General features: G+C 40.4%; 1 protein-coding gene across 3 annotated transcripts in view; it reads right to left on the bottom strand.

Annotated features, from left to right (window-relative positions):
* nos1 (nitric oxide synthase 1 (neuronal)) overlaps positions 1–25629 on the bottom strand; it is a 41141-nt gene extending 15512 nt beyond the window's left edge. The window contains exons 1-17 of one of the 3 annotated variants that reach the window (XM_044026409.1): positions 25394–25629; positions 21249–22047; positions 18050–18146; positions 14696–14833; positions 10884–11023; positions 10242–10404; positions 10039–10130; positions 8241–8382; positions 7987–8126; positions 6921–7095; positions 5733–5834; positions 4828–5022; positions 4156–4241; positions 3463–3607; positions 2266–2370; positions 1763–1821; positions 1556–1672 (exon numbers count right to left, since the gene is read on the bottom strand). In XM_044026409.1, the coding sequence (XP_043882344.1) occupies positions 1556–1672; positions 1763–1821; positions 2266–2370; positions 3463–3607; positions 4156–4241; positions 4828–5022; positions 5733–5834; positions 6921–7095; positions 7987–8126; positions 8241–8382; positions 10039–10130; positions 10242–10404; positions 10884–11023; positions 14696–14833; positions 18050–18146; positions 21249–21970 (2618 nt within the window). In that variant the 5' untranslated portion in view covers positions 21971–22047; positions 25394–25629. The remainder of the gene's footprint in view (positions 1–1555; positions 1673–1762; positions 1822–2265; positions 2371–3462; positions 3608–4155; positions 4242–4827; positions 5023–5732; positions 5835–6920; positions 7096–7986; positions 8127–8240; positions 8383–10038; positions 10131–10241; positions 10405–10883; positions 11024–14695; positions 14834–18049; positions 18147–21248; positions 22048–25393) is intronic. The other 2 variants (XM_044026410.1, XM_044026411.1) reach the window with 2 other exon arrangements.
* Between the last annotated feature and the right edge of the window lie 754 nt (positions 25630–26383).

Genomic DNA, 26383 nt, shown 5'->3' with positions numbered 1-26383 from the left:
TGTCAATGTGTGTGCAGTTTGCGCCAAAGACCTAGGATACACTGAGCAGGTGAAGCACAAAATCCCTGTGGTGGATGAACCTACCAGCACATACCATGAAATCAATACCAAGAGGCGAGACAGCATATACTGTATCTGAACTGCTGTAATATGGGATAGTTCAAACTGCATTGTGTCTCCAGTCTTTCTTGTGCACAAGTCAGATGGGGCGCTCAGGCTACGTGTAGAGTACAGAAGAGTTAAGACCAGGAATGATGCACTGCCCGCAATGAAAATCTGGATGCTTTAAGTGGAGCAGAGTTCTTTTCAACAAAAAAACCCATTAGCTGATAGTTTTAGATTGCAATCCATGAGAAGGACAGACACAAAATGGCATTCAGAGTTGAAGAACAGCAGAGTGGAAGAACTTTTCATGACTTCTTAAGTGCACTTCCCCTCATGTAACGGTTCAGTTTTGTACAGTACAGTACGCATTTCTTTGCATTTTCATTAGGAAAGGTACCAACATAACCAGCCCAAACATTCTATTCTTTGGCGCCCATCCTTTGGGCTACTAAAGTACAATGGTACGGTATGGTCAGGGTGGCGCTAGACTGCCTCCATGACGTCAGCTGACTGGAAGACATAAAAACATCACTCAATTGTTATATGTCCAATGGAAGTTGAGGCAAATGCCACAGGCTATTCCTATACAAAGGCTGATGTCTTGTGGAGACAAACAGCCACAGACCGAGCAAGAAAAGCTGTTGAGATGCTGCGTCATGTTTGATGTCGTCTTTTGTTGTCGTCGCACCCGTACGACGTCTCGCTACGTGGCCATTGGGCACTGTGCGCACCCCGTCTACCAAGTAAAGGTTGTGTTCTTAGTCAAAATGCAAACCTGAGCAAGTACTTTACCATTCCAAACTGTACTGTACTGCACCAAGCCAAACTGTACCATCATGGAAACACAGCATTAGAGGAAGCAGTGCTCGCCTGATCACTGTGACCATAGGGTCTTCCCCCGACTTCTTACTTTTTGTAATGAAACAACACCTGCCTGTTGACAGCAACAGAAGGGTGACTAGCCTGACTCCACGATGCACATGCAAGATCAGAAAGTGTGCTGAGCAGAAGGCTGTGGAGAAAGAGGCCCTCCAACAGGATAGGATACACTACTAAAATGAGGATGTTGGGCAGTTGGTGTATCTTTGCCAATGGCAACCAGGAAAGAGAAAGATACAAGATGCTTCAGTGTAGGGCCCATACTGAAGGCAGAGGCCGAGGCAGTACATCAGGCTGCTGAACCTTTTCTTTAGAGCAGGTGTTTCTTCCATGAAAAACATGAGCCACTGAATGCTATTCTCTTCAACATTTTGCATAAGAAATAAATGTTCCTTTGTGCAGTAAATCAATTTGTCATTTTTCTACATCCCCCAATACCAGTGGCAAAGTGTTATATATTGTGAAAGCATAGTAGGCCTGTAATGAATGTATCATGATAAATTTAAGCAAAACATGTTTTACATATTTTAGCAGTGAGACTGCAGTTTGAATTAGTTCCATTTTTGTTTACCTGACATTAGCTAGTGGTCCAGTGCTCTCAAAGTTTGTTCTGGCATCCGGTTCATCACTGGAGGACTTGCGAGTGTCAGAGTAGGAGGACACGCTATTGAAACGAATCTTGTAGCTCCTGGATGAAAGGCAAAAGGCGACAGATAATACAAGATAGTGGACAATGAGAAGACAGAGACAAATACAAACACAGACAAGCTGAACTTACTTTCTGTCTTCTGTGTTGGATGTTGGGTGTCGCATCTCCATTAAGGCGGCTCCAAATTTCTAAAACAATAAATGAACAAATGTGGAACCATCTATCCGTCTTGAATTTAATTTAGTAGATATATTAAAAGGACCAGTGTGTACAATTTTGGAGGGTTTAGTGGTTTGCAAAAGTGTATTAGCACTTTATAATAAACCTCTGTTTTCATAGCTTGAGAATAACTCTTTTATATGAACTTTAGGCAAGGGCCTTGCTTTAGAGAGGTTGCCATCTTGCTCTGACATGTTTCTACAGCAGCTTGGAGCAACAAACCAGCCAAAGTGTTTTGTTTTTTTAATATCCATTCTGGTTTGTGAAGGCCACCATTGTTCTCTGACAGGTATAGGGAAGGGGGGGTTGAGAGGAGTCCTTTGTGTGTTGCAATATGCAGGCTCACCATTAGATGTCACTAATTCAGACACACTGGACGTTTATATGCAACTTATAAATGTACATTCATTTACCTCTCCATTTTCAGGCGGATCTCCATTGCCAAAAGTGCTGGTCACTGCTAACACAAGTGTCTCATGCTCCAAGTCGACCACATCATACTCATCCATCGACATGACCTGCAGGAAAAAAAGAGCATCGTGCCGAGTGAATCTCAGGCTTCACTTACATGGTGTAATCTTTATCTCACTCATGTTACCAAGATTCACATTCCAAGCTACAGATGACATGAGCATGTAAATTAGAGCTGAACACACAGCCGCTGGCAGGAGGAGGAGGAGGTTGTAATGACCACTCTGTCCTCGCCTCTAACAAGATGATAATATGCTGCTGCCACACAGTGAGCATCTATGATGCATACCACTCAACAAGATGGTGTTTGTCTGCCACAGACCACACTTCCATTTCACACACACACACACACACACACACACACACAGGACTTCCATTGATTTCCAATTATTTGGACAGCGTGTTATCCCTAACCTTACCTTACTTAAGATTCTGCCTCATTAGGACCAGGTTTTGGTCTCCAAGAGGACTACTGGACGACAAGGCCAGTGTTTATTCCAGAAAAGGTCCTAAAGAGGTAACAGATGCCAGCAAACACACACACATGTGCGCGCAAATGCACTCACACACACATACACACACAGGAACACACAACCAAAGGCATGAAGAAAAAAACAGGCTTTAGCCCGACAACAACAAAGATTGGCCCCAGGCGATCCACACACCCACTCCTAGTGACACACATCCACACGCTTGCATGCATGAATCTCTTCTCTGAAGGGACAATAAGATATGACCTGGAGGAAAAGCATACAGCGAATGATCGAAAACAGCATGTTTTGTTTCTTTTTTTATAAACAGATTTGCACACCCAGTCGTGCTGCAGGATCTTGTCTTAAACTACTGCACAGCTCAGTGCTTCGGTGGCTAAGTCTTTCCTGTGAACCGCAGCGCTTCACTTCATGAGAGAAGAAGAAAATGTGACAAAAGACATACTTCTTCTTCTTCTACCCTCTCACTGCTTGTACTCAGCTGGTATCTGCTTGACTTTGTCAGAAGAGGAAGAAGGGGAGGTATAGGATGGATATATCATTGATTTCTTTGAATTCCTCCTTTTTTCCAATTGCATGCTCGCGCGGTGACACATCAACTGCTGGTAAACTTTTAGATTGGATGATGCAAGGCAGTTGCAAGTGTACCTTTGCGTCAAACGCGTGCTTGAAGATTTCACAGAGAGTTTTGGCATAATCTTGCGATTTGCCTGTCTCCGTGGCAAACAGTATGGTGGCTTTTACCCTCTTGGCCATTGCCTGACCCATAAGTTTGGCCGAAAACTTCACAGCCCTGTAGAGATGAAGAAACAAAGACAGGAAACAAGTTAACAAGTAAATGTGTCATTCAAGAACAAGGATTTTAAAAACACTGCAGTCTTTAATAATCGGCCAAGACCAGAGGAATAACTCATGCTGATCAACCCAAACAGTTGATGAGTGAACCACTGAAACCACCAATAGATGACAATGTGGTACACGCCAGCAGGCAGCTAATATTACAGTATGTCAAGGTAGCAGATGGGTGACAATTGTGATTACCTAGATTGTCAAATCCTTGAGGCAATTATATTAATAGCAGAATACACATGCACAAGTGCACACATACAGAGACAAAACACTGACAAAGCTCTGATTACTCCCCGAGGGGTTGATTGGATGAATTTGACTGCTGAGTATACCAGCTTCCTTTCCATGTCTCTAACTTTTGTCAGGGAAGTGATTACTTGTTTGGCCTTAAATTATCATCCACACATCCAGCAGTGTATTGTCACTGACATTTAGGACTGAAATGCATTCTTATTTCTATAAACAAAGTAGAAAATGTGAGTGCACACTCACTTGGCAAGTTTCTTAAATCCAATGGCTCTTTTCTTTGTGGGTGTCCCATTGACTCCCTTCCACACATGTGTATGCCATGGATCAGGCTGGAATAAAAATGGGGTTCATAGATTAGAATCAAGACATGTCAAGACACTGAGATGATTAGTAACATTGTGTGTTTCTTAGTATTTTCTTTTTTACACTGGAGCTTAAATTCACTATGTGCATTTCACACTTCCTGGCAGCAAAACTCTTCTTTCAGTCCAGGTAATGATCTCCAAAATGTGTTTCCCCTAATGACTTAATAAAACTTGGTAGCCAACCAATTTGTAAACATGAGTCTGTCTATAATTGTAATTATGCCCTCTGTCATAAACCCCCATAAACTGCATTATGGTCCACTGAAGCTAATTTCAGCACCGATAGAAGTATCTATATCTGTTTTATGGTGACTTTATCCTGTGGGAAAAGCTGACGCTATAAAATACTATACAGTCAGCACTTAGGATGTTTATTATATGGCCAATAGGTTGGTCCTTATTTTTTTAAGTACTATACACAGAAAAAAACTTCCTGTTTGACTGTTTGAAACCGTAAAAGAAGAAGAATCTTAAGCAAGTCCCGTTGCCTTCGTGTCACATGGGTGAGTGAAAATCTTAACAGACGTAATCGCATGAATACTTTTCTCACCTGGTACTCAAAGGAGGGGGTGAGCCGGTAGTTGAGCATTTCTTGGTGGAAAACAGGCGTGATACTTCCCGACATGGGCGGAACAATCCACACCCAATCTCCAGGACAGCCACCTCGCACCCGATACTCGTTCTCCATGTGCTTCATGAAAGATTCCGTAGCTGAGTGATGGTCAACTATGGTCACTTTGCATGACTAAATTAAAAAAAATAGTCAGATGAGAGAATCAAGTTTATTTTATAAACTGATTAATATTTATGAAAAGACATGATCCATATTCAACAATTCCATAATAATAAAATGTAATCGCAATCACATGTCCTTTCCAGACATCCACCACAAACCCACAAGCACACTTATGCACACACTGCGACGCCTAATACAGTTTGCAAGTGCATGTGCATCAACTTGTCAGTTCACTCAAGAGAAGAGACAAACATGATAAAATAGACCGTCTCCTCTAATGGCTTGACTTAAATCAATTTCACGGGCAGAAGGAATAAAACAGAGGTACCACAATTGTGTTAAACAACATTAACAATTATGAATGTCTTCAAGAGCCATGCTAAATGCTCAAGCTATAAGCTAAATGGGAATGATTAATCCCGTTAGACTAGGCATTAATACAGTTGCACGGCCTATTCCATGCACAGAACAACAGATAACTGTGATACACCTGACCTTATGTATTTTATTTGGCTATAATTTACCAACAATTCACAATACAACAATTTGGCATGGTACTTTAATACAAAATACTGCAGAAGGCATCTAGGTGTATTAATACAACTTCTGAATATCTAATATGATTTTGGCTACAGTGTACTAGTGGTTGATATTCATAACTTTTATTTTTCTTTGGTATTACTTTCAAACAGATCATTTAAACTCAGTGATGCACCTACCTGGAAGCTGTAGAGCACAGCAATGTTGATCTCCACCAGTGCCTGGTCTTTCCACAGAGAGGAAGTTTTCCTTGTGTCTAAGTTCATCTTGTCAGCAACCTCCTGTTGAGTATAGATGTGAAAATGAATGAATATGACAGCTCTGTGGACCACGCTGGCAGAGTAGTGGCTAGCACTGTTGCCTTGCAGCAAAAAGACCCGGGTTTACAAATGAGGGCCTTTCTGCATGGAGTCTGCATGTTTTGTCTGGGTTCTCCAGTTTCCTCCCACAGTCCAAATACATGCACATTTTTAATTGGACAATCTACATTGACTGTAGGTGTGAATGTGCGAGGGAGTGACTCCAGCAGCTCCGCAAACCTCATGTGGAGGATAACGTGGGAGACAATGAATGGATGACAGCTCTGATATGAAAGTGACTGTGCATAATTGTGGTGAGGATGTGCCACATGTAAACATTGAAATGATACCAGAGGAAAGAAGACAGACTCATTCATCTGTCAATAACTGTCACATCGTTTCATTATAGAAGTTTCTTTACTGGCTCAGAGCAGCACTTCTTTGTTGAAAGTAGAAGCACATTTAAAAACATCATATTTTTCAACATCTGTGATGACAATGGGCCGTCAAAGTGAAGATGCCTTCAATCTTATTTTAACATAAGTCAATGACTTATGTTACAGACTAGAACGCAAAGCATAAAGCTTGCATCACCACATGTAAGCACAGTTTCTACCTTTGTGATGGAGGACAAATTGACCGAAGTCTTTGTCTCTTTGTACTGAAGAGCTCTTCATAATCAAACCACTTTATCCTACAGTACATATTTTGGGATGGAAATCCTTCTCTACACTTGCAAAAAAATAACTAATTATCTGATCAATCTAATTGTTAAATTATAATCATAGACCGCAAAAGAATATGGACATTCGTCTTTCACGAGAACAGTACGCAAAATACACACAAGTTAATAAACGTTGTAATTACTGTCAAGAGATTCTGCAACAAAGCATGTTAAGGCTGTTATCAGCTTTGTGTGCACAGTAAGAAACAGAATGGTATCCTGATTAGGTCATTTGGTAACACAGCACATGCTCTGCTTTTGCACAAAGGCTCAATCTGTGCCTCATTTCTTTCCTTTCCCCTCTTTCCAGTGGAGCATGACTGTTTTTTGGCACAACACACTACCTCCAGAATGTTGTAGCGTGAACTGTCACAGAAATCCCTCACGCCAATCTCTGTGCCCATGTACCACCCACTGAAGGGGCAGCCAGTGAACTCCAAGCCGCCAATCTCCAGCAACATGCTGGAAACCGCTGGGAGCCCATACCACTTCAGGTTCAGGTCTTTGAACCAGTCGTACCTGAGAAGACAAAACAAAGAATTGCGGTTGAGTTCTTTCACATCAGGCATTCTTCCCCTGAGGTCTTCTAAATGTCCAACATTTGCCATTTGCATTAATATATCTAGCGATACAGAGACTTGAGGCCAAATCAAAAATACAAAAAATAAAGATTTTCAATTCTGGATGAGCAGGCAGGACCTCACTCTACCTCCCTCTCACCACTCACACCCTCTTGGGAAAGGTACGTCATTGCTTTTGGTGTGTTATTTGCAAAGCTGGATGTAATCTTGTGTAATAATGAGATGCTAGTAGTGATCACAGCCTGTGCCAAGCTGCTGCCAGAGCTTAGGGCCAGTTGATGCAGGATATGGTTGCAAGAGATGCCAATTTTGTGGGAGTCTGGTGGGGAGATCAGTGTGTAGAGGGATTCTGAAATGCTTTCTGTAGCATGTAGGCATGTAGTGAGTGCTCTGTGTGCGTCTGTGTCTGTTTGTGTGAAAACTAGTGTAGCTGTAATACCCAATTCTTTATTGTGATTATGGGTATTAGATACAGAGGCTTAATGCTTTAGATCTCAAGGGTATTATGGCTTTTATGCAAGTAATATTGGAGGAAAAGTTTCCTCAAACATAAACACACTAGAATAAATATGGAAGCTTGAAACCATGCTAACAAGTCCCATGGTTACAACAAAAGTGGCATAGCAACAGCTAAGGCATTGCTAGATGTCCTTTCTGATATTAATAAGCACAGAAGGAATGTGATGATAATCCAATAAGATGCCTGGCTTAAGTATCTCGTTGTTTCAGAAGTGTTGTGAGGAGGATTGCATTTCTTTGCCTTTCCTTTCTTAACCAATGACTATTCTCCCTATGTTCTTTTTTTTCTACAGCCTAAGACATCACTCACTTTGGGTGAGTGATCGGCACCTCCAGGATGAGGTCTTCGGGAATCTCAAACAACTCGGGGTCATTTCCATTGGCTTGCAGCAGGAGGGGCAGGACATCAAAACGACCCTTTGGAGCTTTCCATCCCAGCTGGATGCAGATCTATGGTCACCAAAAGCAACATCTGACCTTAGTGCACAAACAGTATCTCCTCCAAAAGGGACATTGTGCAGTGTTACCTCATTAACTTAAAAAGTACAAACCCCCCTTTGTTACCTCTGTAAATTCCACATTAGCCGGGTCTCCAAGGATCTTTCCATCAGGCTGTTTGTAGCCTGCATAACGAATCAGCTGAGTGTTCCACACTCGAAAGTCATGTTTGCCATCTGTCCTCTGAGGAAATATGGTGATGGCTGACCTGCAGAAAATTTTTTTTTTTAAAATTCAATGAAATCAATTAAATACATAAAAACGAGAATCTAATAAAGACACACAAGATTTACATTTTGAAAGTATTTTTATATCTTTTCAAATTCTGAAAAATATTTCATAGCACGTTCATCTCTGTACATCCTGTAGGAAACTGTGCAACAAAGCATGACAGTACATTGTCTATATGAAAGTGTGATAATCAACAAGACTGCAGACAGATGGTTGGCATTATGCACATAATCTGCCCAGTGGCATTTCAACCATATGTCAAACAATGCATAGAAGGCCCAGAGCCCAGATACCTTTGGCCAACTCCTTATTCCTGTGGTGTTTTAATGCCACAACTGGGTCAAAGTGTAAATGCTGTTAAGCTGATTGTGCATTACTACTGGGGGTTACTGGAGCTGGTCTGAATCTGGGCCAGTTGTGCTTATAGTCAACATCTGTAGGAATCTATCACAGCATGTCTTTGCAGAATGGTGTCGATAGTGACACCAGCTGCCATATCGTACATTCAGACTGTGAGATTACAACTTTCATTTAAATGTATTATTACTTGAAAATGTGTAATATTCACATTGGCAACATGCTTTGGGACCCCTTTCTAATATGGCACCATTTAATTTTATATATTGCTAATTAAATCCCTGTGATGGACCAGTGACCCGTCCAGGGTGTGCGCAGCAAATGTCAGCCGGGAGTGGCACCAGCGCACCCACACGACTCTCATGTGGAGGATAAAGTGGTAGAATCTGAGTGAGGAGATGACTTATCCCTTAGTGCTCACGCGGAACAGATCTGTGCCGCAGGTGCACCCATGGTAATTTTCCGTGGAAAAATACACAACTCCTTATATGGACATCCTGGGGGGATGTCCTTATAATCACATTTTTAGTAGTGATATAACATAGCAATAATTGTGCAGAAGTCACAAAATAGACTTTTCTTTTTGTTCATAAAATGAAAGAGATTTCATCCGATTGTCTATAGGTTGTGCTGGAAAAAAAATTGCTCTGTGTTCTAAGGGTTAATATATAACTGTCATAACTGAAAACATTTGTGGCCCCCAGTTTTCTTGCTTTATTTTATGAACAAAAAATGTTTATTGATGTGTATATGTTTATTTCTGTTGTGGTGAGACAGACTGAGAGCCTCAGCCAGGATGTTGTGCTGACTCTTAACAACATCTGTATATGAGCTGTCCTTCCGAAGGCCAACCCAAGTGTAGCAATTAGTGAGGAGCTATCCATCATTCAAGAAGTAAATATGAGATGTCACATGTGATTTGGACTTGGCAGAAAGTAAGGGAGAGCTGTGCAGGTCTGACAAATGACTTGCTTGTTAGCAAGGTCTGCCGCCACGCCAACAGGGCAATGATTGAAGCCGAGACACTGACAGATAGACAGGCAGCAGATAGTGTCAGATACAGTGTTAAGAGACAGAGTGCGTGCTGACAGATGGGACGGTGGGTCAAGTCAGGGTAGTCAGAGATGGAGAGGGCTGATGAGATAGATGAAGGAACAGATGGGAAGGGGACTGAGTGGAGTAGGAGGAGGAAGACAGGCAGAGTTGAACAAAAACATAGACAAGACAACAGAGGGGAAACAAGTGCTGTGGAGCTGAGAAGAGTGTTTTCATTTACCTCAGGTTGCCTTTGTTAGTGGCATACTTGATATGGTTGCAGATGTAGTTGTACATTCCATGAGCTGTTGTGCAGTCTCTAGCATCAAAGACCTAAGAAGTAAACGTGAAAACACACACTAAGTGTTTTCTTACAATATAAAATCCTTTAACTAGTGTGGAAAAAGTAGCAAGACTTGAGCTAAGTTTTAAGTAATACTGTACCTGTAGCTTGGACCACTGGATCCTCCCAACACATCGGGCAGCATTCCTCCAGGCATGTTTAGCTCCGTAAATGAGTTCAGTGTCCTTCAGCTGGTATGTCGCCGAAGCCTCGATGTCCTTGGTGACCTCCTCCAGCCTGTCCACATGAGCCTTAGAGCCATTCCTTTACACAGGACAGCAACATGTCTCTTCAATGGTTTTTTTTTGTTGTGGGAGAAAAGCATCACATTGACAAAGACCTATACAGCTGTTTATGGCTGAGTATAAAGAAAGAAGTCAACTAACTGTCTAGCCTGAGTCAGTATTATATTTAATTCTAATGACGTCTTTCCTTTTTTTTAAGTTGATCTTACTTAAGCAAATCTAAGAAATGGTTTCCTTGGAAAAAGCAAAGTTGTTGAAGCTGTTCCTTCATCGAAATGAACTTGTTCTTGAAACTGTAGATCAACATATGTGATATCTGCACAGAGAGAACTAACTTGCTAAGATAAAGTAACTGATAGACTTTTTACTTGAAATATATGGCAGTGTACACACAGCTTAATTATATCACAGCAATAACCTTCGCTCCATGTTCTTACTGGGTTTGATAATCCACGTTGTATTGTGGACTGAGCCTCATGTATGACCGACGGTACTTGCCTTTTGATGGAGGTGTAGTATTGATCTATGAAGTCTGTGGCCAGTGAAAGCAGCTCCTCTTTGGATCTGACTTCGTCTGGTTTGCGATAGTTCGGCGTCATCACGGAGCCCAAGCACACATTTTCTGAGCAGACTGGATTCTGAAAAAACAGTGAAAAACAGATGAGAGAGCGTCTTTTTTTTAATGGATTCTGTTTGTTAGTTTTTCTGCAGTACCAAGACATACATGCTAGCGGAGCCAGCTGATGTTGGCATACAGTACACTTCCGTGATAATATATCTGCAAACATTCAGACATTTTAAACATTAGTTATTGTAAAACGAGCCTGATTTTGATTGTGCATGTAACAAACATTGCCGACTGTTCTCAGCGACCTCTGGGATGTGTTTCATTCACTAGGGAGTTTATCCATGTCTGTGCTATGACTTAAAACAAACTGAGAAGGATGGCATCCTCTTAATTTACAAAAGGCAGCGCTATCACATGCTCTCTATTCATTTTAGATGAACTGGCTAGGTCTTGGTTCTGCTTTATATGGAGCAGACAGAAATGATTCAATTATACTTAATGGAAAATGAAAAAGAAACAAAAGCCAATTTGTACAACACACTTTTCTTCAATCTATTTGAGCTGTCATCAGAATAGCTCTTTACCCCAAAACAAACCAGAGCATGACACATGAGGTGAGCTTTTTAAAAAACAATGGATTCTAAAAAACACAAACACGGTAGTATCTAGGGCACAGGTTGCGTTTGAATAATAAAAGTGCAATCCCATTAATGCTTTAAACCCTAAGCGAACCGAAGGCATTCTAAAAACATCATACTTTGATGCCTCATTCCATTTAGATGGGCCAATTTAAAGGACTTGCACCCTGAAAAGTCTATATTTTAGTATTCAAGGTGCAAAGCCCATGGTGTATGACACATGATATATTTGTTTTTAAGTTACACACTCTGAATGCATACACAGGATCATAGTCATAGTCAGGATCATTTTTTCATTGTATCAATCACACATGGCTGGCACAAATATTAATGAATGACTAAGTCTGTGAGTCATGCATTGGTATCCTACAGGAAATGCAAAAAAAAAAAAGAGCAAGGAGAGAGACAGAACACAGGAAAATAGATAGATGCAAAGAGAAAATGTTTCATGGCTGAGAGGAACCTTGTGTGGTCATTCTTATATGATTAGAGTTGAAGTCAGCTGTCACTTTGGCTTGCTATAAATGCTTCACTCACTTAGATTGAATGAGTGAGCAAGAACAGATGACAAAAAACGATAGCGGAGGCATGTCGTCGGAGAGGAAATTTGACAGTGACCCCAGCACTGCTAAAATTGGCTTGTTACACTGAACCACCCACTTGTACCGTTTAATCACACTACATGAGTCGACACTCCATCCAAAATAAACTCCCCTCCATTTTATTTCCGACAAATCCGCCCAATGAAAACAGAAAACTGAGAAAAACAGCTGAGCAAGAATAGTAATAACACCACAGCCAGTCAAAACAAGTGACTGAGTGAGAAACTGAAAATTCACAAGGAGACGAATGTATAGTAATGACAATTCAAAGACGAAGACAAACAACGAGGGACAAGGAAAACAAGAAGAGTCAGGGGGCGACCGAGTAAAATGGGGGAAATGGTTGGGAAGAGCAGGGAGTGTTAAAAATAAAACAAAAGAATCACTCGTGCTCCAGCACATCCGCTCATCATACTGCTCTGGGCATTCATGCCATCCAGCTGTCCTTTTCGAAAGACAGATCATCCTCGGATATAGCAGCGTCTGTGATATATAATAAATCTGAAGATGCTATTACAGGCCATTCATTGGGATGCACACAACTGCCTGTCCGAGAAGTCACTGAAGTAATTAGGCTCCTGTTTGCGGTTACTGGCCTCTGTTTGGGGGTGAATGCATAAACAGTGGGGCTCACCTTCCTTGGTAGACTGGCTGACTAACTAGAGGAAGAAACTTTGGCGGCATAATAAGATAGGTAAGATAAGATTGATAAAGCACTTGATAGATTGAAATGTATAACACAAGTACTTTTTTTTCACACATTTACAATTATGGAAATAATCTTATCTTTTAGTAAGTGTAAGAAGGTCAACCACATTTTTAATACCTAAAAATATACATTTATCAGTTTCTAATATGTCAAAAGCCATTACAATTTAAACAACAATCAAATGTTTCTAACTGTCTTTCTATTGACTACACCCCCAAACTCCGCCTATGTACTGTATAGGATATAAATAATTCGGGGATGGATAGATGGATAGATAGATGGATAGATGGATAGATAGATAGATATATACTGCCACCTCTTCGTGCTTCCTGGCTAAACAGTAATAAACTGGATCCCTAACAGTTCAGGCAAGAGCACTCAAATGGATGAACAGAGCACAGAAAAGACATGCCATGTTGTCCTACTATTTTTCAATCTACTTGACTTGCAAATGATGTGTTGGTAAGTCTGGAGGCTAAGTAATTATTCAGTCAACTGTGTCTGTTGCTCATCGGTGCCTGTATGATAAGACGCTGTTAAAGCCATAGATATCTTGACACAAGTCTTGTAAGTACAGTATGGGACATCGTTTTGCCGTTGCACTACAGCTGCACGGGGTTCTTCGGTTTTTGCTGGTCACTTGGAGTCAAAACTTTTAACCTCTATCAACATATTAAAAGCTGGTTGGTATAAAAATAGGTTGTTGGGTTTCATCCGCAGGGTATTTCAATCCTCATGTTTGCGGAGGCCACTCTCTGGCCTGAGCTTCTCTAATCAGATGAGCATGGACAGATGCACGATATGCAATAGATGACCGGAGGCAACCTCTGAAACTCTCTGGCCATATTTATTTTCCGACTGACTTTAAGACTTTTTCATGATTCTTCGCAGGGGACTATGCATAGGAGATGTAGTGCATAAGTCAACAGGAGCCCTCCCTCTCTCTATCACTGAACATGACTGGTCAAAGTCATGTGCAACTCTCTGAACTGAAGCCTCTCTTGATTATATAGGTTTAGTTTAAAGGCTTTAGACAGAGCCCTCAAAGGGTGCAGAAGTGCCACTCTCTTTTCGTGCACTTAATTTACATTATGTTGAAAGGTTAATGTGGGATTCATTATCATTAATGCCATTAAACCCTGTTCACTATATCATTAATGGTGTTAAGGCATGAGAAGACAATAAACCCTAACTACCAGAACAGAAACACTGGATATTACAAAATCCTGTAAAGCAAATTCAGCATTTATTGTCTTCACACATTGTATATGTTAGAAAATAGTGGCTGAGAACAAATTACATGTGTGGAGTGAAGAACGCAGGAGCCACAGTTCCTGAAATTCCTAAAGAAGAGGAAATGAAGTGGAGAAGAAGAACAGAAAGAGGAGCAGACTCCTGCTGTGAGGCTGCAGGCGCTGCTGCTAAACTACCTCTGTTTATGAGCAATATGTTGTTTAAAAATGTCACTTCTCTACATGTTACCATGGTTATGTTAATATTCTGTACAAACACCGACGAGCCGCGTATGGTTCCCACTTGAGTTAGTAGACCAGCAGAGTAGTGTGTGTGTGTTTGCAACGGCTGCAGTGACCACGCCCCCACAGTCTCAGAGCAGAGAATGAAGCTGAATTTTGCATGATTTAAAACCAAATATCACTTTACAGGGACTTTAAATGATGACCAACCATCACATCAAAATCCCTCTCATTCTTGCCGATGCGATAAATGTGAATACCGCAGACGACGGACTGCTTTATGTGTGCTTGAATTTGACAAATTTCCTCATGACTTACTTTGCTGGAGCTGTAGTGGAGTGTATCATTGAAGATGACGCCATTCTCCCAGTTCTTGATCTTCATGAAGCGGGGACATTTGGAGGGACTGCCGTTCTGCTGTGTCTTAGTGGGAGAAGTCATGTCGCGCTCGAGGGGCTGGAAAGAGCACACAGACATTTAATGCATGAGATGTTTCTTCGTTCTATCATTCATTCATTCATTCATTCATTCATTATATCTGGCTATTCTGACCTCCAGTGCACCTTGGGTGCAATCTGGGTAGGTTAGGAAGGGATTAAGTGCAGGAGTATGTCATTGACTGGCAATTTTAACAGCAGCTGAAAACAGCACTCAGCACTGTTCGTTTTGCCATTGTGCATAAGTCCAATACACATTTTATTTTCTATTGCTCCACCATTTCGGTTTTATTTCTCTGTCCAGGATAGAAGGCAATCAGCATTTAACAGCAGGTTGGCTAACTTTGGCTCTCTGGGTATTCCAATAGTGTAGCTATTGACTGATGAATGCCTGCAATTTAACCCCAAAGTAAACTTCATGCGTTTGCACAGAATGACACCGTGTGATTGCCCAAGATCAAGAGAAATCAATCCAGCCCCTTGGAAGCCCTTTCATCATCCACACTGCATTGTTAGTTGTACAGTGAAGCAGCTTCTGAACAACATTGACACAATCAGCATGCTCGCCCGGTAGATGGGAACAAACAATTGAGTTGAGTTCCGTTGTCATTATGTGTCCTCTGCAACAGCAGAAAGAAATGAGGAGGTTTGAATTGAACTTGACTTTGCACACACTGAGAGCTCAGTTCCCGTGGGTTCATGCTCAAACAGCTGGAAAACCCACTGTGTTGCTCAGAAATCATACGTATCAGAAGACAGGAGATGACAGGGAATCATTGGACCGTAAAGTGACTTTCAGTCAAAGAGACAAAGAAAGCCAGATGCAAGGGATTATAGCCTGATGGCATTTTTTTAATATTAGGCTTGCTGTTCATTGTCTGGAAGCTACAGCTTTGACATTTACATTGAAGAAAGTTTTTTCCATAATTAATGCTAAATGGAGAGTTCACAGCAATTATTTTAATAAGACCAAACTGGTGTATGCAAATTTACCTCAAAACTGTGACCTTTGAACCATGGCCCTCTGACCCACTTCCTTTGATGGGGAAAATAAAAAAAGCAACCATCCTAGTGTACTGTGTGTGGGCTACTATCATTATATTGACAATACAACAGACAACAGTCATTATCAACCTTTGTATGACAGAGACCAAACAGCTCATATGTCCTGAAGTAAATGTTAAATGTGATGTCAGGATGGAAATAATCTTTTTGACCTGCAATGACACATGATAATAAAAATTGAATGATCATTATAAAACTGATTTTAGGTATAGATTACAGGCAAGAAAGTCATTGAAATAAAGGGCAGGAATTACAGGCCTACGTCCACAAATGGATCAATTGACCTTTACATGAATGTAATTTTGCCTTGTACTTTGGCAGTGGGACGCAATACTATAGCTATAACATGACTTAACCTTGAGCTTTAAGAAATACTGGGACCAGGATTAAATAAAAAAATATAACAAAGTAACTATTGACTATAGATAAGATGCCCCCCATATAACCTACAGCTGACAATGTAGCTATATAGTCTTCCAAAACACAATTTGTATTAAGCTTTGTCAAAGCAATTGATGGACAAATTTGACATTAACCTAACACTAAGGTAACAAGCGTACTACATGCAGTACTAAAAAGCCAGAACATTTCAAAGACAAACGTCCACAGTGAAAACTATTTATACAATTTATACATCAGGAAAATGTATTCTACAATTTTTAGCCTGCTTTTTCATCAAATGCAATGTACCTAAAGAGTACCATGGCTCTGCAGAAAAACCTGTTGGCTGTTGGCAACTGGACTTCAGTTAAGTTGAAAAACCTTCACTTTTTATCCAAGAGAATAATCTTCAGTTCTGACAGATTTGAAAACGACGGGTATTTAGTTTATTTTGATTAGTTAACCTGTCTAGAGAGTCTTTATGTTAAACAGTTATAGGTGATTCACCCCCAGACTCAGTTTCAGGTTGTTAGTTTCAGGTGAAACCTACATCACCTATCACCACATCAGTCTTTCTGGTAAAAGCAGTGATGCTGTCAATGATTCCAATTAATACACACATTCAAACTTGTCTAGGGAAATGGAGATGGACGGGTGTGTGCAGGACAAAGGGTCAAAATCAACTTTAAGTGGAATTTCACAGAACATTCTGCCACCTATCTTTTTACAATGGGCTTATTATATATTCTTTTTTGCAGGAGCAGAAGCTTGCAGGGACAAGGAAAGTCATTTGTGAGAAAAGTGAGAAAACCAATTTTGATGTGTCAAGTTAAATCCTTGTATTTGATGGCAAATGGATGAGGACAAAAATATCTGATTGAATTTTCTACAAGTATTTTATCCACGCTTTTTGATTTGGACTTAAGTCTGTTATGTTAACCACTTAAAACAATAAGCCATCAGCTTAATCAATGTCTCGCAAAATGTCTGCAGGGTATCTTCCTGCTGCATTAGTAAGTGCATATGAATATGCATATGCATACACTGATGGTTTTACTTCTCAGGCACACCCTCTAACACACATTCTCCAGGCTAAACACACACTACTAGGAAAGCCATATGGCTTCTTACCACATCATACAAGGGCTACGGTATATCCTCTTTTAACTGTCCGTGCGCCGTCTTTCCCAACACACTTCCACGCATACTCTCACGAGCAGGATCATTTCAAGAGGGACCACGTTTGAAGGCGAGAGCTAGATTAGCAGCCGCATGCATTCACTGGGCCTCCTGGGAATCATTTTGCCCTATCTGGTCCCATTGATGGGAACTAGGGCAACGTCACAAACGGGCATCATGTGGAGATTACAACACTATCCCTTTCACAAATACCCAGATCTGTGATCAGACCCTGCTGTATAGAAGCCAGAAGCCGGATTTAATTCTGCACCAGGTTGCCACCGGAAGGATCTAATGGCGAGGTAATGGGATCTTAAGCAAAGTCCGTATTACTATGCACAAAGATGCACCATGGATGTGTGTGCTTAGATTTTGAAACTATGGAGTGGGCCATTAGTGTGGATTAATGTACAAGGCAGACAGAGAAAAGCAGCCATGGATGCACATGCATTATACAGCTACACAAAGATTTACTTAGCACCCCTGCTCATGAACCCTTTCAAAAACCTGCATGCAGAAAAAAAGGGCAAATGATCTTCATGTTACTGATTAAGCATAAACAAGATAAACCTTAAAGTGTTTCTGGGGTTGAGTATTTGTTTCATTTTACCTTGTCAGTGTTCTTGCACACCAGTGGCATGTTTTCCAGCAGTCTTTCTTTATCTGACGCCAGCTGGAGAGACATGCCGTTTCCCACGCCAAGGTCCCTGGAAGTCAGAAATAGTTATCTGTCAAGTGTGTTCGCTCACACCTGGTGCAAAGCTCATCTTTCATTTCACGGACCCTAGCCATTAATCCATGCACCCACATGCAAACAGACAAAGACGGTAAACATCATGTCTTGGTCTTTTGCACATTAACAAAACTTGACTTGTTTGAAACTTGTGCCCACAAAGGTGACTTCTCTGATAAAGCTTGTTGACCATCAGGCTCTCCTGGATTAGGTTATCAGCATCTGCTTCGGTGCTACAGAGGGAAAACCTTCTCAAAATCATGGTTTTGCTTTAGCCACAGGTCTGCTACCACTTTTTGAAAAGAACGTTACATGTTACATGTTACAAGTTACATGAGCTTATACTGTATATTACAATTTCTTACATTGAGCTTATTGTTTGTTTTTCCTAATGTTATCATATTTTTTGTCAAACACCAAGCATTTGCAATTCCCTGAATCAAGCATACACAACTGTCAGACTGTAAGATTATTATTGGCCGATGTTTTGCCTTTGTCTAACAGCGGTGCGCTTCGGACATAACCCGCCTGAATGACCAAGAACGTGACTATATTGTAAACCCATCTTAGTTCCATCATAACTCACAAAAACTCCAATAAGAGAGAAAACCTTTTGTAACAATTGTAAAAGTGACATTGTGCGGCAACAGTGTATAGCACAACAGTGTGTGGCTCATCAAACACTACACCAATTTTCTTTGCCCAATGATATTAGATAGAAAGTCAAATAAAAGAGGCAAGTAGATGTAAAAGACATGTCAAGTGATGTGAGAAGATGCAAAATTCCCATCCTTTGTTTCACTTGTTCAAGATGAAATACTTAAACTCATCTGTGTGACGCAATGTTTCAAAAGACAATCAGTGCTGAGACTGGGACAGAAAAGGTGACAAGAAATAGCCTGTTTCCTTCCATGATTGGAAAACTCACGGGATGATAAACACAAATTGTCAAATCCACAAACTAGAGAAAGCACTCAGAGACCGCAGGCATTTGCCAAATCCATTTATTCTCCTTCTTCTTCTTCTATAGCCCCAGACAAATTAATTTAAATCTGTCATTTGCTTTTACATAACCTCCATGGGGAAAATATGTGATTTTATATAATTACATTTTTTCATACTATTTTTTTATTTTTTTATCCTTCATAGCTTAGAGTGTTCTTGCAGGTTTGTCTCTATATTCAGTCTGGTCAGAACATAAAGCCAAATAATGATTTACTAAGTAAATCATTATCATTATTAATAATGACTTATTAAAGTATTCATCATCATTAGCTCTTATTTTGTCTTTTAAACCGATATTTCACAATTTCTTTGAAATGTGGTGACCTTAAACCTCGTCTTCATCCTGTGAGACTGCAGCGAGGAGGGGAGGTCACTGCGCTGCCACTGAGGCAAACCTCACAAGACATGAATTAACTCATCAGTGTGTGATTTGAAGTTTCCTCAAATTGCGTACGTACGCCCACACACATATCTTCCACTGTCTTTCACACTACCCCCCCTTGCCCCACCCCCCAACACACAAACACATTCATTCATTATGTTAATTGTACAACCTTACATCCCTTCTTATTTTCACACTCCCCGTCACACTGAATCTCTTTATTGCCGCAATGTGCAAAAGCATTTTCATCCCCACAAATCAGAAGGGGAATTAAAACATGCAGAAACAGTGATGGACACTGCACGTCCGTTTTCTGTCACTTGTCTCTGTTTTGAAAACCTAAGCACTGTTATGTGCTTAATGTGTGTGCTAATGTGGGTTCAACTCTATTCCAGGTGATTATTCCCTTCATGATAACCTCCCACTGACTTCTGTTTTAGAACACACAAAGTCTTGCGCCAAACCTAGAACAGAAAATGAAGTGAAGTGACTGGTGCTGAAAACACTTCAGCATGTTTTTGAGATGATCTACAGGCTTAAAGCCCCCAAATCTAGGCATTAAGACTTGCTTTGAGTTTTGGTCTCTTGGAGAAACATATGTCCTTAGAAAGCGGTGAATCACTCGCAGTGTATTTATCAAGGAGGGGGAGGATGTGCTGGATTGGTCAAAAATGAAATATTGATTCAAAGAGACTCGAGCAGCAATTAGATTTCAAAGGGCCGTGGGAGTACAACAGCAGATAACTGAGATGTCAATATCAGTGTGCCGCTCGCTTAGACAGAGATGGAGACAGAATATTGGCTATGTACATAAAAATAAAGTAAAACGAGTCTTACCTATTGAAAATTAAGTTGTGTTAAATGATCTCTGTACCTTTGCTGCACTGATTTTCATAACCAAGACAAGCTCTTTGGAAGATGTTTTTCTCTCTTGCAGGCTCATAAAAATGTCTATTGACAGGTTTGGCATTGAAATATATTATTATTGGACCGTACAAATAAAGTAAAAGCAACCAGGGCTGCAGATTACATATAATCTGTATTTTCTTTCCTGTTTTGATTGCTTGGTCCATAAAATGCCAGAAAATGGGAAAAGGTGTTTATCAGTTTTTCTGAACTTCAAAATGACCAACATTCTCAAATGTCTGTGTCTAACCACAAAGCAACAATATTGAGTTTACAGACACAGAGGAGCAACGAAACCAGAGCATACTCATTTTTAAGGAGCAGAAATCAGAGTACTTGTTTCAGAACACTCAAATTAACAGACTGACTGGCACAAAATAAGGAATTAATGGTACAGCCCTTAATGCATGTGTCTGTCAGTACATATCTAGTAAATGTTTTTGTTAATTCACATTAATTTCTTTAAATACTGAAATCTGTGGTTTGAAATGTTTTAACTTAAACACAGGAGTTTACTTAATATATATATATATATTTTTTTTAACATACACTATTTGGGATCTAAAGGGCATTGTTCTGAGACCTAGTCTGCCACACATTTGGGTCTTGTGGGGACTACAAGAAGACTTTCTTTCAATCAGAGCAAATTGACACTTTTTTTGAAAAATCCTTGACTGACATTAAATCCTGATGTTATTCTGCCTGAGCTCAAGCGCGTTAGGAAACAAGCACAAAGACACTTTAGATAAGTGATCAATACGGTAGTATCACATCATAAATTACCAGGCCACTTGAATCTCGGCATCCCTTCTTCCTGCATTCCTCTGGCCTTCCCCATTGATCTCCTTTTTGGTGTTTTTGATGAGGCGCAGCACCGGTTCGATCTCCTTCAGCAGATCGTTGTTTTCCTCCAGACCATTACACAAAAGAGTTCCACGGCCTCCATCCTTCATCAGCAGGGGGTCCTGGGCCTGTATGCCCCCCCTCTGCAGGAGGGACTGGGTAATGGATGGAGAGGACAGGTTCTCTATGGCTCGAAGCTGAGGCTCCTTGTTGATCTGCTGCTGTTGCCCAGGGCTGAAAGGACTGAGCGGAGAGCAGTGCTCAAAGGACTTGGAGGGTGGGAAAGCAGGGCGTGTAACCCTCACTGTACGCTGGCGGCCATCTCCACAGAGGGTGGTCTCCAGATGGGTGGTGAAGCCCTCAGGTCCACGAAGTATGAGCACGGCATGGCTTTCAGGTGACACATTCTTCAGCGTCTCCAGGGCCCGTTCATAGGAAAGCTCCACCAGAGGCTTGTTGTTGACGGCCAGGACGATGTCGCCCACCTGCACCAGGCCACACTCTTCTGCGGCGCCACCACGGATGAGGTCTGACACGATGACAGGCGGCTTGGAAACCCTCTGCTTTACCAGAAAGCCCAGACCACCAACCTTCCTCTTGAACAGACGCACAGAGATGATGTTGGGCTGCAGCTGGCACACTGTAGGCTCGGACTCCTGCATGTTGACTGTATGTGGCTGTGTGTTTGTATGTGTGTGTGTGCTTTCTGGTAATTATATGTGTGTTCTCTGGGATTATTCTGAAAGGTAACAGACAGAGAAAGACACAAGGGGGGAGCAAAAGTTGTGTTAGTCAGTTAGTCAGATATAATATTAGTCAAAGAGGGGGGGATCAATGAAAACAGAGAGTTTAGACTAAGAGAAAAGCAGAGATAATTAGAATAACATCGCAAATAGGGGTTTAGGGTTTGTAAAAGTTTTTCACACTGAGCCACTGTGAGTTGGTTACTCTGAGAGTTAAATGTGCAGTGCAGAAAACAGTGCAGTGTTTTGTGGTGCTGGCTTATATATTGTGATGCATCTGTTTGACGAAATTGAAAGTTGAAAACAGTTTGCATATCAAAAGGTTGAACATAGCCCTGAGTAAATTAGGTGCAAATAAACAAAGAAGGTAACCTCGTAAGTAAAACAGGAAACAGACCCACCAAAGCCTAAGCTGTTCTGAATAATAATAGTAATAATAATAATTGTATATGTAGAAATTAATAGCGCTGGAGCAGTTTTGTCAACTATATTTATTGGCTTATTTGACATGACATGTTAACATTATACAGAATATACAAATTCAACACACATCACATATTCACAGACAAAGGACAATAACAGCAATTCCAAACAAAGTAAACAAATACACATACAAGTACAAACACAAATGGGAAATGATGAAAAGACACAAACAACTGGACAAAGTAATGAAATGTATAAAAGGAAGGAAAAGGGTGGTGGGGTTGGCAGCGCTTTGGGTCACTGCTCCTTATAATATTCCTAATCTATTTTTGTTAAATCTAAGAAGTCATCCCATCTTCACTGATGAGGTTTGGTTTTAGTAACGTAATCTGTAAACGGTTCCCAGATTTTGTCGAGTACATAACCTTTAACACAGTGAAGCCTTTTCTTCTAAAAGAAGAATTTTGGTTTCAACCAACCACTTCGAGTATCGAGAAACATCTGGAATCACAAACTTTTTAAATGTTTGCTAAAAAGACAGGAAGTTCTTTCCAACTGGGGCAATAATGGCCAATAATTCATTAATATATATTATATGATATGAATATCATTTCATTTACTATCAATAGAACAAAGTTTCTGTATTGCACAAATACTCCTTGAGATGGCTGGTGGATTTGGGGAAAAATATGTAATTGTGATTTTCCTGTCAGATATTGAGAATGCAATTTGAATTACAATAAAACTTTGAAGTCAAACATCAAAGTCACTTCCTTATCAGTTTAAAACGTGGTGGAGCATTACCACAAGAAATGCCATTACATTATTAACTCCATACTGCAACAATAAGAACTTAAAGATATAAATAGTTTCAAACACACTATGTATTCCATAAGAACATTTCAGGATATTTCATTGACAAACCCTGTCTCAGATGTACTAATATCCCAAATAGCAGACTGCGAGTCAAATAGAAATTTCCATTTGAAATCAATCAATTGATCAGCCCCAAATTTAACATAATATGAAATGTTTTACCTCTGTTTAACAAGTGTGTGTTGTTTTCTGCTCATTAAGTCATTTAAGCTCACAATGAACAGGTTTATTCAATTTTCCTTAAGGAGCAACACACAGTCATTAAATATTTATATTGACTTATTTGAAAAATTGATCATGTTTTTGTCTGTGTCTCTGAGCCCTGTACTTCCAGCTGACAAATTGATTAAAGATATGAGAAGTTTATCTCCTTCTTTCTCAATTTATTCATAAAAAAACTATATAGGCTTCATGTTTGCTCGCACTTTTGCATCACAACAACAAAACAGCAACGAAAGCCTTTTCCTTCCGCTGCTGGATCATCATGATTTTAACCATTCGCACTTAAAAATGGAACCAAAAGACAAACTGTTCCGTTTCTCAGACGCAGCACTTTCAGATCTTTTCAATGGAAGGCATCGACGCGCGTGTTAGTTGTTATTTGGAGCCGCAGCATCTGGTCGTGTGGGTGGCCTCGCCTGGATAAGTAACACTGCACACACTGAAGGAGCTCAGTGCGCGTGCTACGCAGTATGGAACGACAACGACACGCGCTCTGCAGACTAAAGATTTCAGCACCAAGGTCAGCGCATCCGCTCATACCAGCCTCTGTTTTTACACTTTGCAGCCATTGTTTTTAAAATGGTTTAGAAATCACGACAAGACGATATTAATTATACAAACTCCGCCGCTCAATAAGCGACACTGTGTCCAACAGTACAACAGAGAATTAACTGATATTTTGCAGGGAAAGCATCTTTTAATCGTAGTGATTACAAAAAAGCAGGTTTGGATCAGATGATACTGTATATTTTATTGTTATGTATTAATGTCATGCGTACACACACCACGCCATGTCTCACCTGCTTCAGATTCAGCATCTGGTCGTGTGGGTGGCCTCGCATTTCTAAATGAACGAATCCTTTGTGATGACATAATTACCTTTGGTCGAAATGACACCTTTAGTTTTCTACAGTTTAACCAACTTCGGTTTCCCTGTTTGTTCACATAACTAAGCACGATTGGTCAAAGTAATTAGGGAACTTACTTAAATGAGTTGTCTCAATTCTACTTGTGCACAATTGCATTTGGCTTGAGTGACACGTTCCAGTGGGTGTTCCGTTGTTATTGTTGAATTCTGATTAACATGACTGATAGATTTTTCCAGGGTTCAGTGAACACGTTGATGCCCGACAGTCAGTTCAGCAATGACAGTAAAGTTTGTACATTACATTTGTGCAATAAGGCAGCAAGTGTGGGGGTGACAATAGGGGACAAAAAAAAGCTTTTGTTTTGACTTATAACTGATATGATCATCACTTATCTTGAAAAAGTAATTGCCACATTTGGACTTCAGGTTGCCAACACCACCACATCGACAACAACAACAACACAAGGACAAAGCGCAGTCCATGCAAGTGATAACACATTAACACTAACTTCAGACTGCAAGGACGACATTCAACCAAGTTCAACCAAGGAACAAAATAGCTAATATATATATATATTATTATTTTTTTCCAGAAAACAAGATGAATGGGATGAACATTCACGACCTAAAACATATAGGGAAATTGAAATGTGTAGTTTGGTTCTATTTGTCAGTGTCTTGAATAAGCATCAATGCACACAGTGTTCCAATCATGGCTAAATTCAATGTGTATTTCTCAGAGCAACAAGTTCAGGAGACACTTTTCGTTGGTAAAAACCCCCCAACAACATTTACGTCTTTTAAAACCCTGTAATATCAGACCATTGGTTTTGTACACGTTACATCGTCTATTCTCACACTATGTTCTCCATCCTGATCGGAGGAATGCGCAGCATCATTTTCCAAAGCGACCAAAAAAAAAAAAAGGAGCAATAAAACGAATAACTACTCACCCCTGAGAACAAAGTCGCTTTCTCAGCGACCTGCTTTGGAGAACTTGGGGTAAAACTCCCGCGACTCTTCCTCAGCAGCAGCAGCTACACAGCTCTGTCAAAAAGAATCGTCTCTAGTGGCTGCGACGCGCTGTGCCCCTCTAGAGAAGAGGCATGCTTGTGCCTTTGCGCTCACCACGGCGCCTTATAAATACAGAGCAACGGGAAACACTGTGACGAGCTGAGGGAGAGCCGTGCGCGGGCATTTAAATGAACCGTAGGTGGGTTTAGTTATGTCGACTGGCGTCATCACTCAGCATGCAACACTCCCAACTCTCCTCACGTACACAATTCTCCGTCGCCTGGCCCCTCGGGTGAGGGAGGAGAGACAATAGTGTGTGTCGACCGCTACAGCGAACAAGCTTTTTTGACAGTGGTCTTTTAAAACTTGCGGCAAAATCGTATTAATCTTTGTGATTACGGTCAGAGCCATGGCCTGACACTGAAACTATAAATAAAAAAATATATATACTTTTTTAGTTACATTAGTTTTGCAGCTTTGTTTTTAAACCACCCTTAATGTTGTCATAAAAATAAGAATCAATATTTGTTCAAAATGAGCAACAACACGAGGGCAATCCAACTGGTTCTGCTATTTACTTTACCCTTAGAACATAGAGCATTTAGGTTGTTGTTATAATCTTTTTTTTTCAGCACAACCTAGGCAATCTGATGGAATCTTTTCATTTCATCTCATTTACACCGACTATATAAACACACCGGTGCAAAATATATTGAATTTATTTGATTTAGCTGATTGTCACATTAAAAAAAAAACAAAAACAGATCAAACAGTTTTCAAAGCTTGAAATTGTAGAAACATTCATTCTGACACTGTAAACTTGAAGGAATGTGTTTCTAAAAACCATAAAAAAACAAAAAAACATAAGCAATGTTTATGTCAAGGCATGCCATTCCGCAAAAGTCTTTCAAAAACTAGTTTCCGCATAG

This window comes from Solea senegalensis, linkage group LG5, assembly GCF_019176455.1.
Source record: "Solea senegalensis isolate Sse05_10M linkage group LG5, IFAPA_SoseM_1, whole genome shotgun sequence".
Classification (NCBI taxonomy): domain Eukaryota; kingdom Metazoa; phylum Chordata; class Actinopteri; order Pleuronectiformes; family Soleidae; genus Solea; species Solea senegalensis.
The sequence above is the reverse complement of the archived record's forward strand: the minus strand, read 5'-3'. Positions and strand labels throughout refer to the sequence as shown.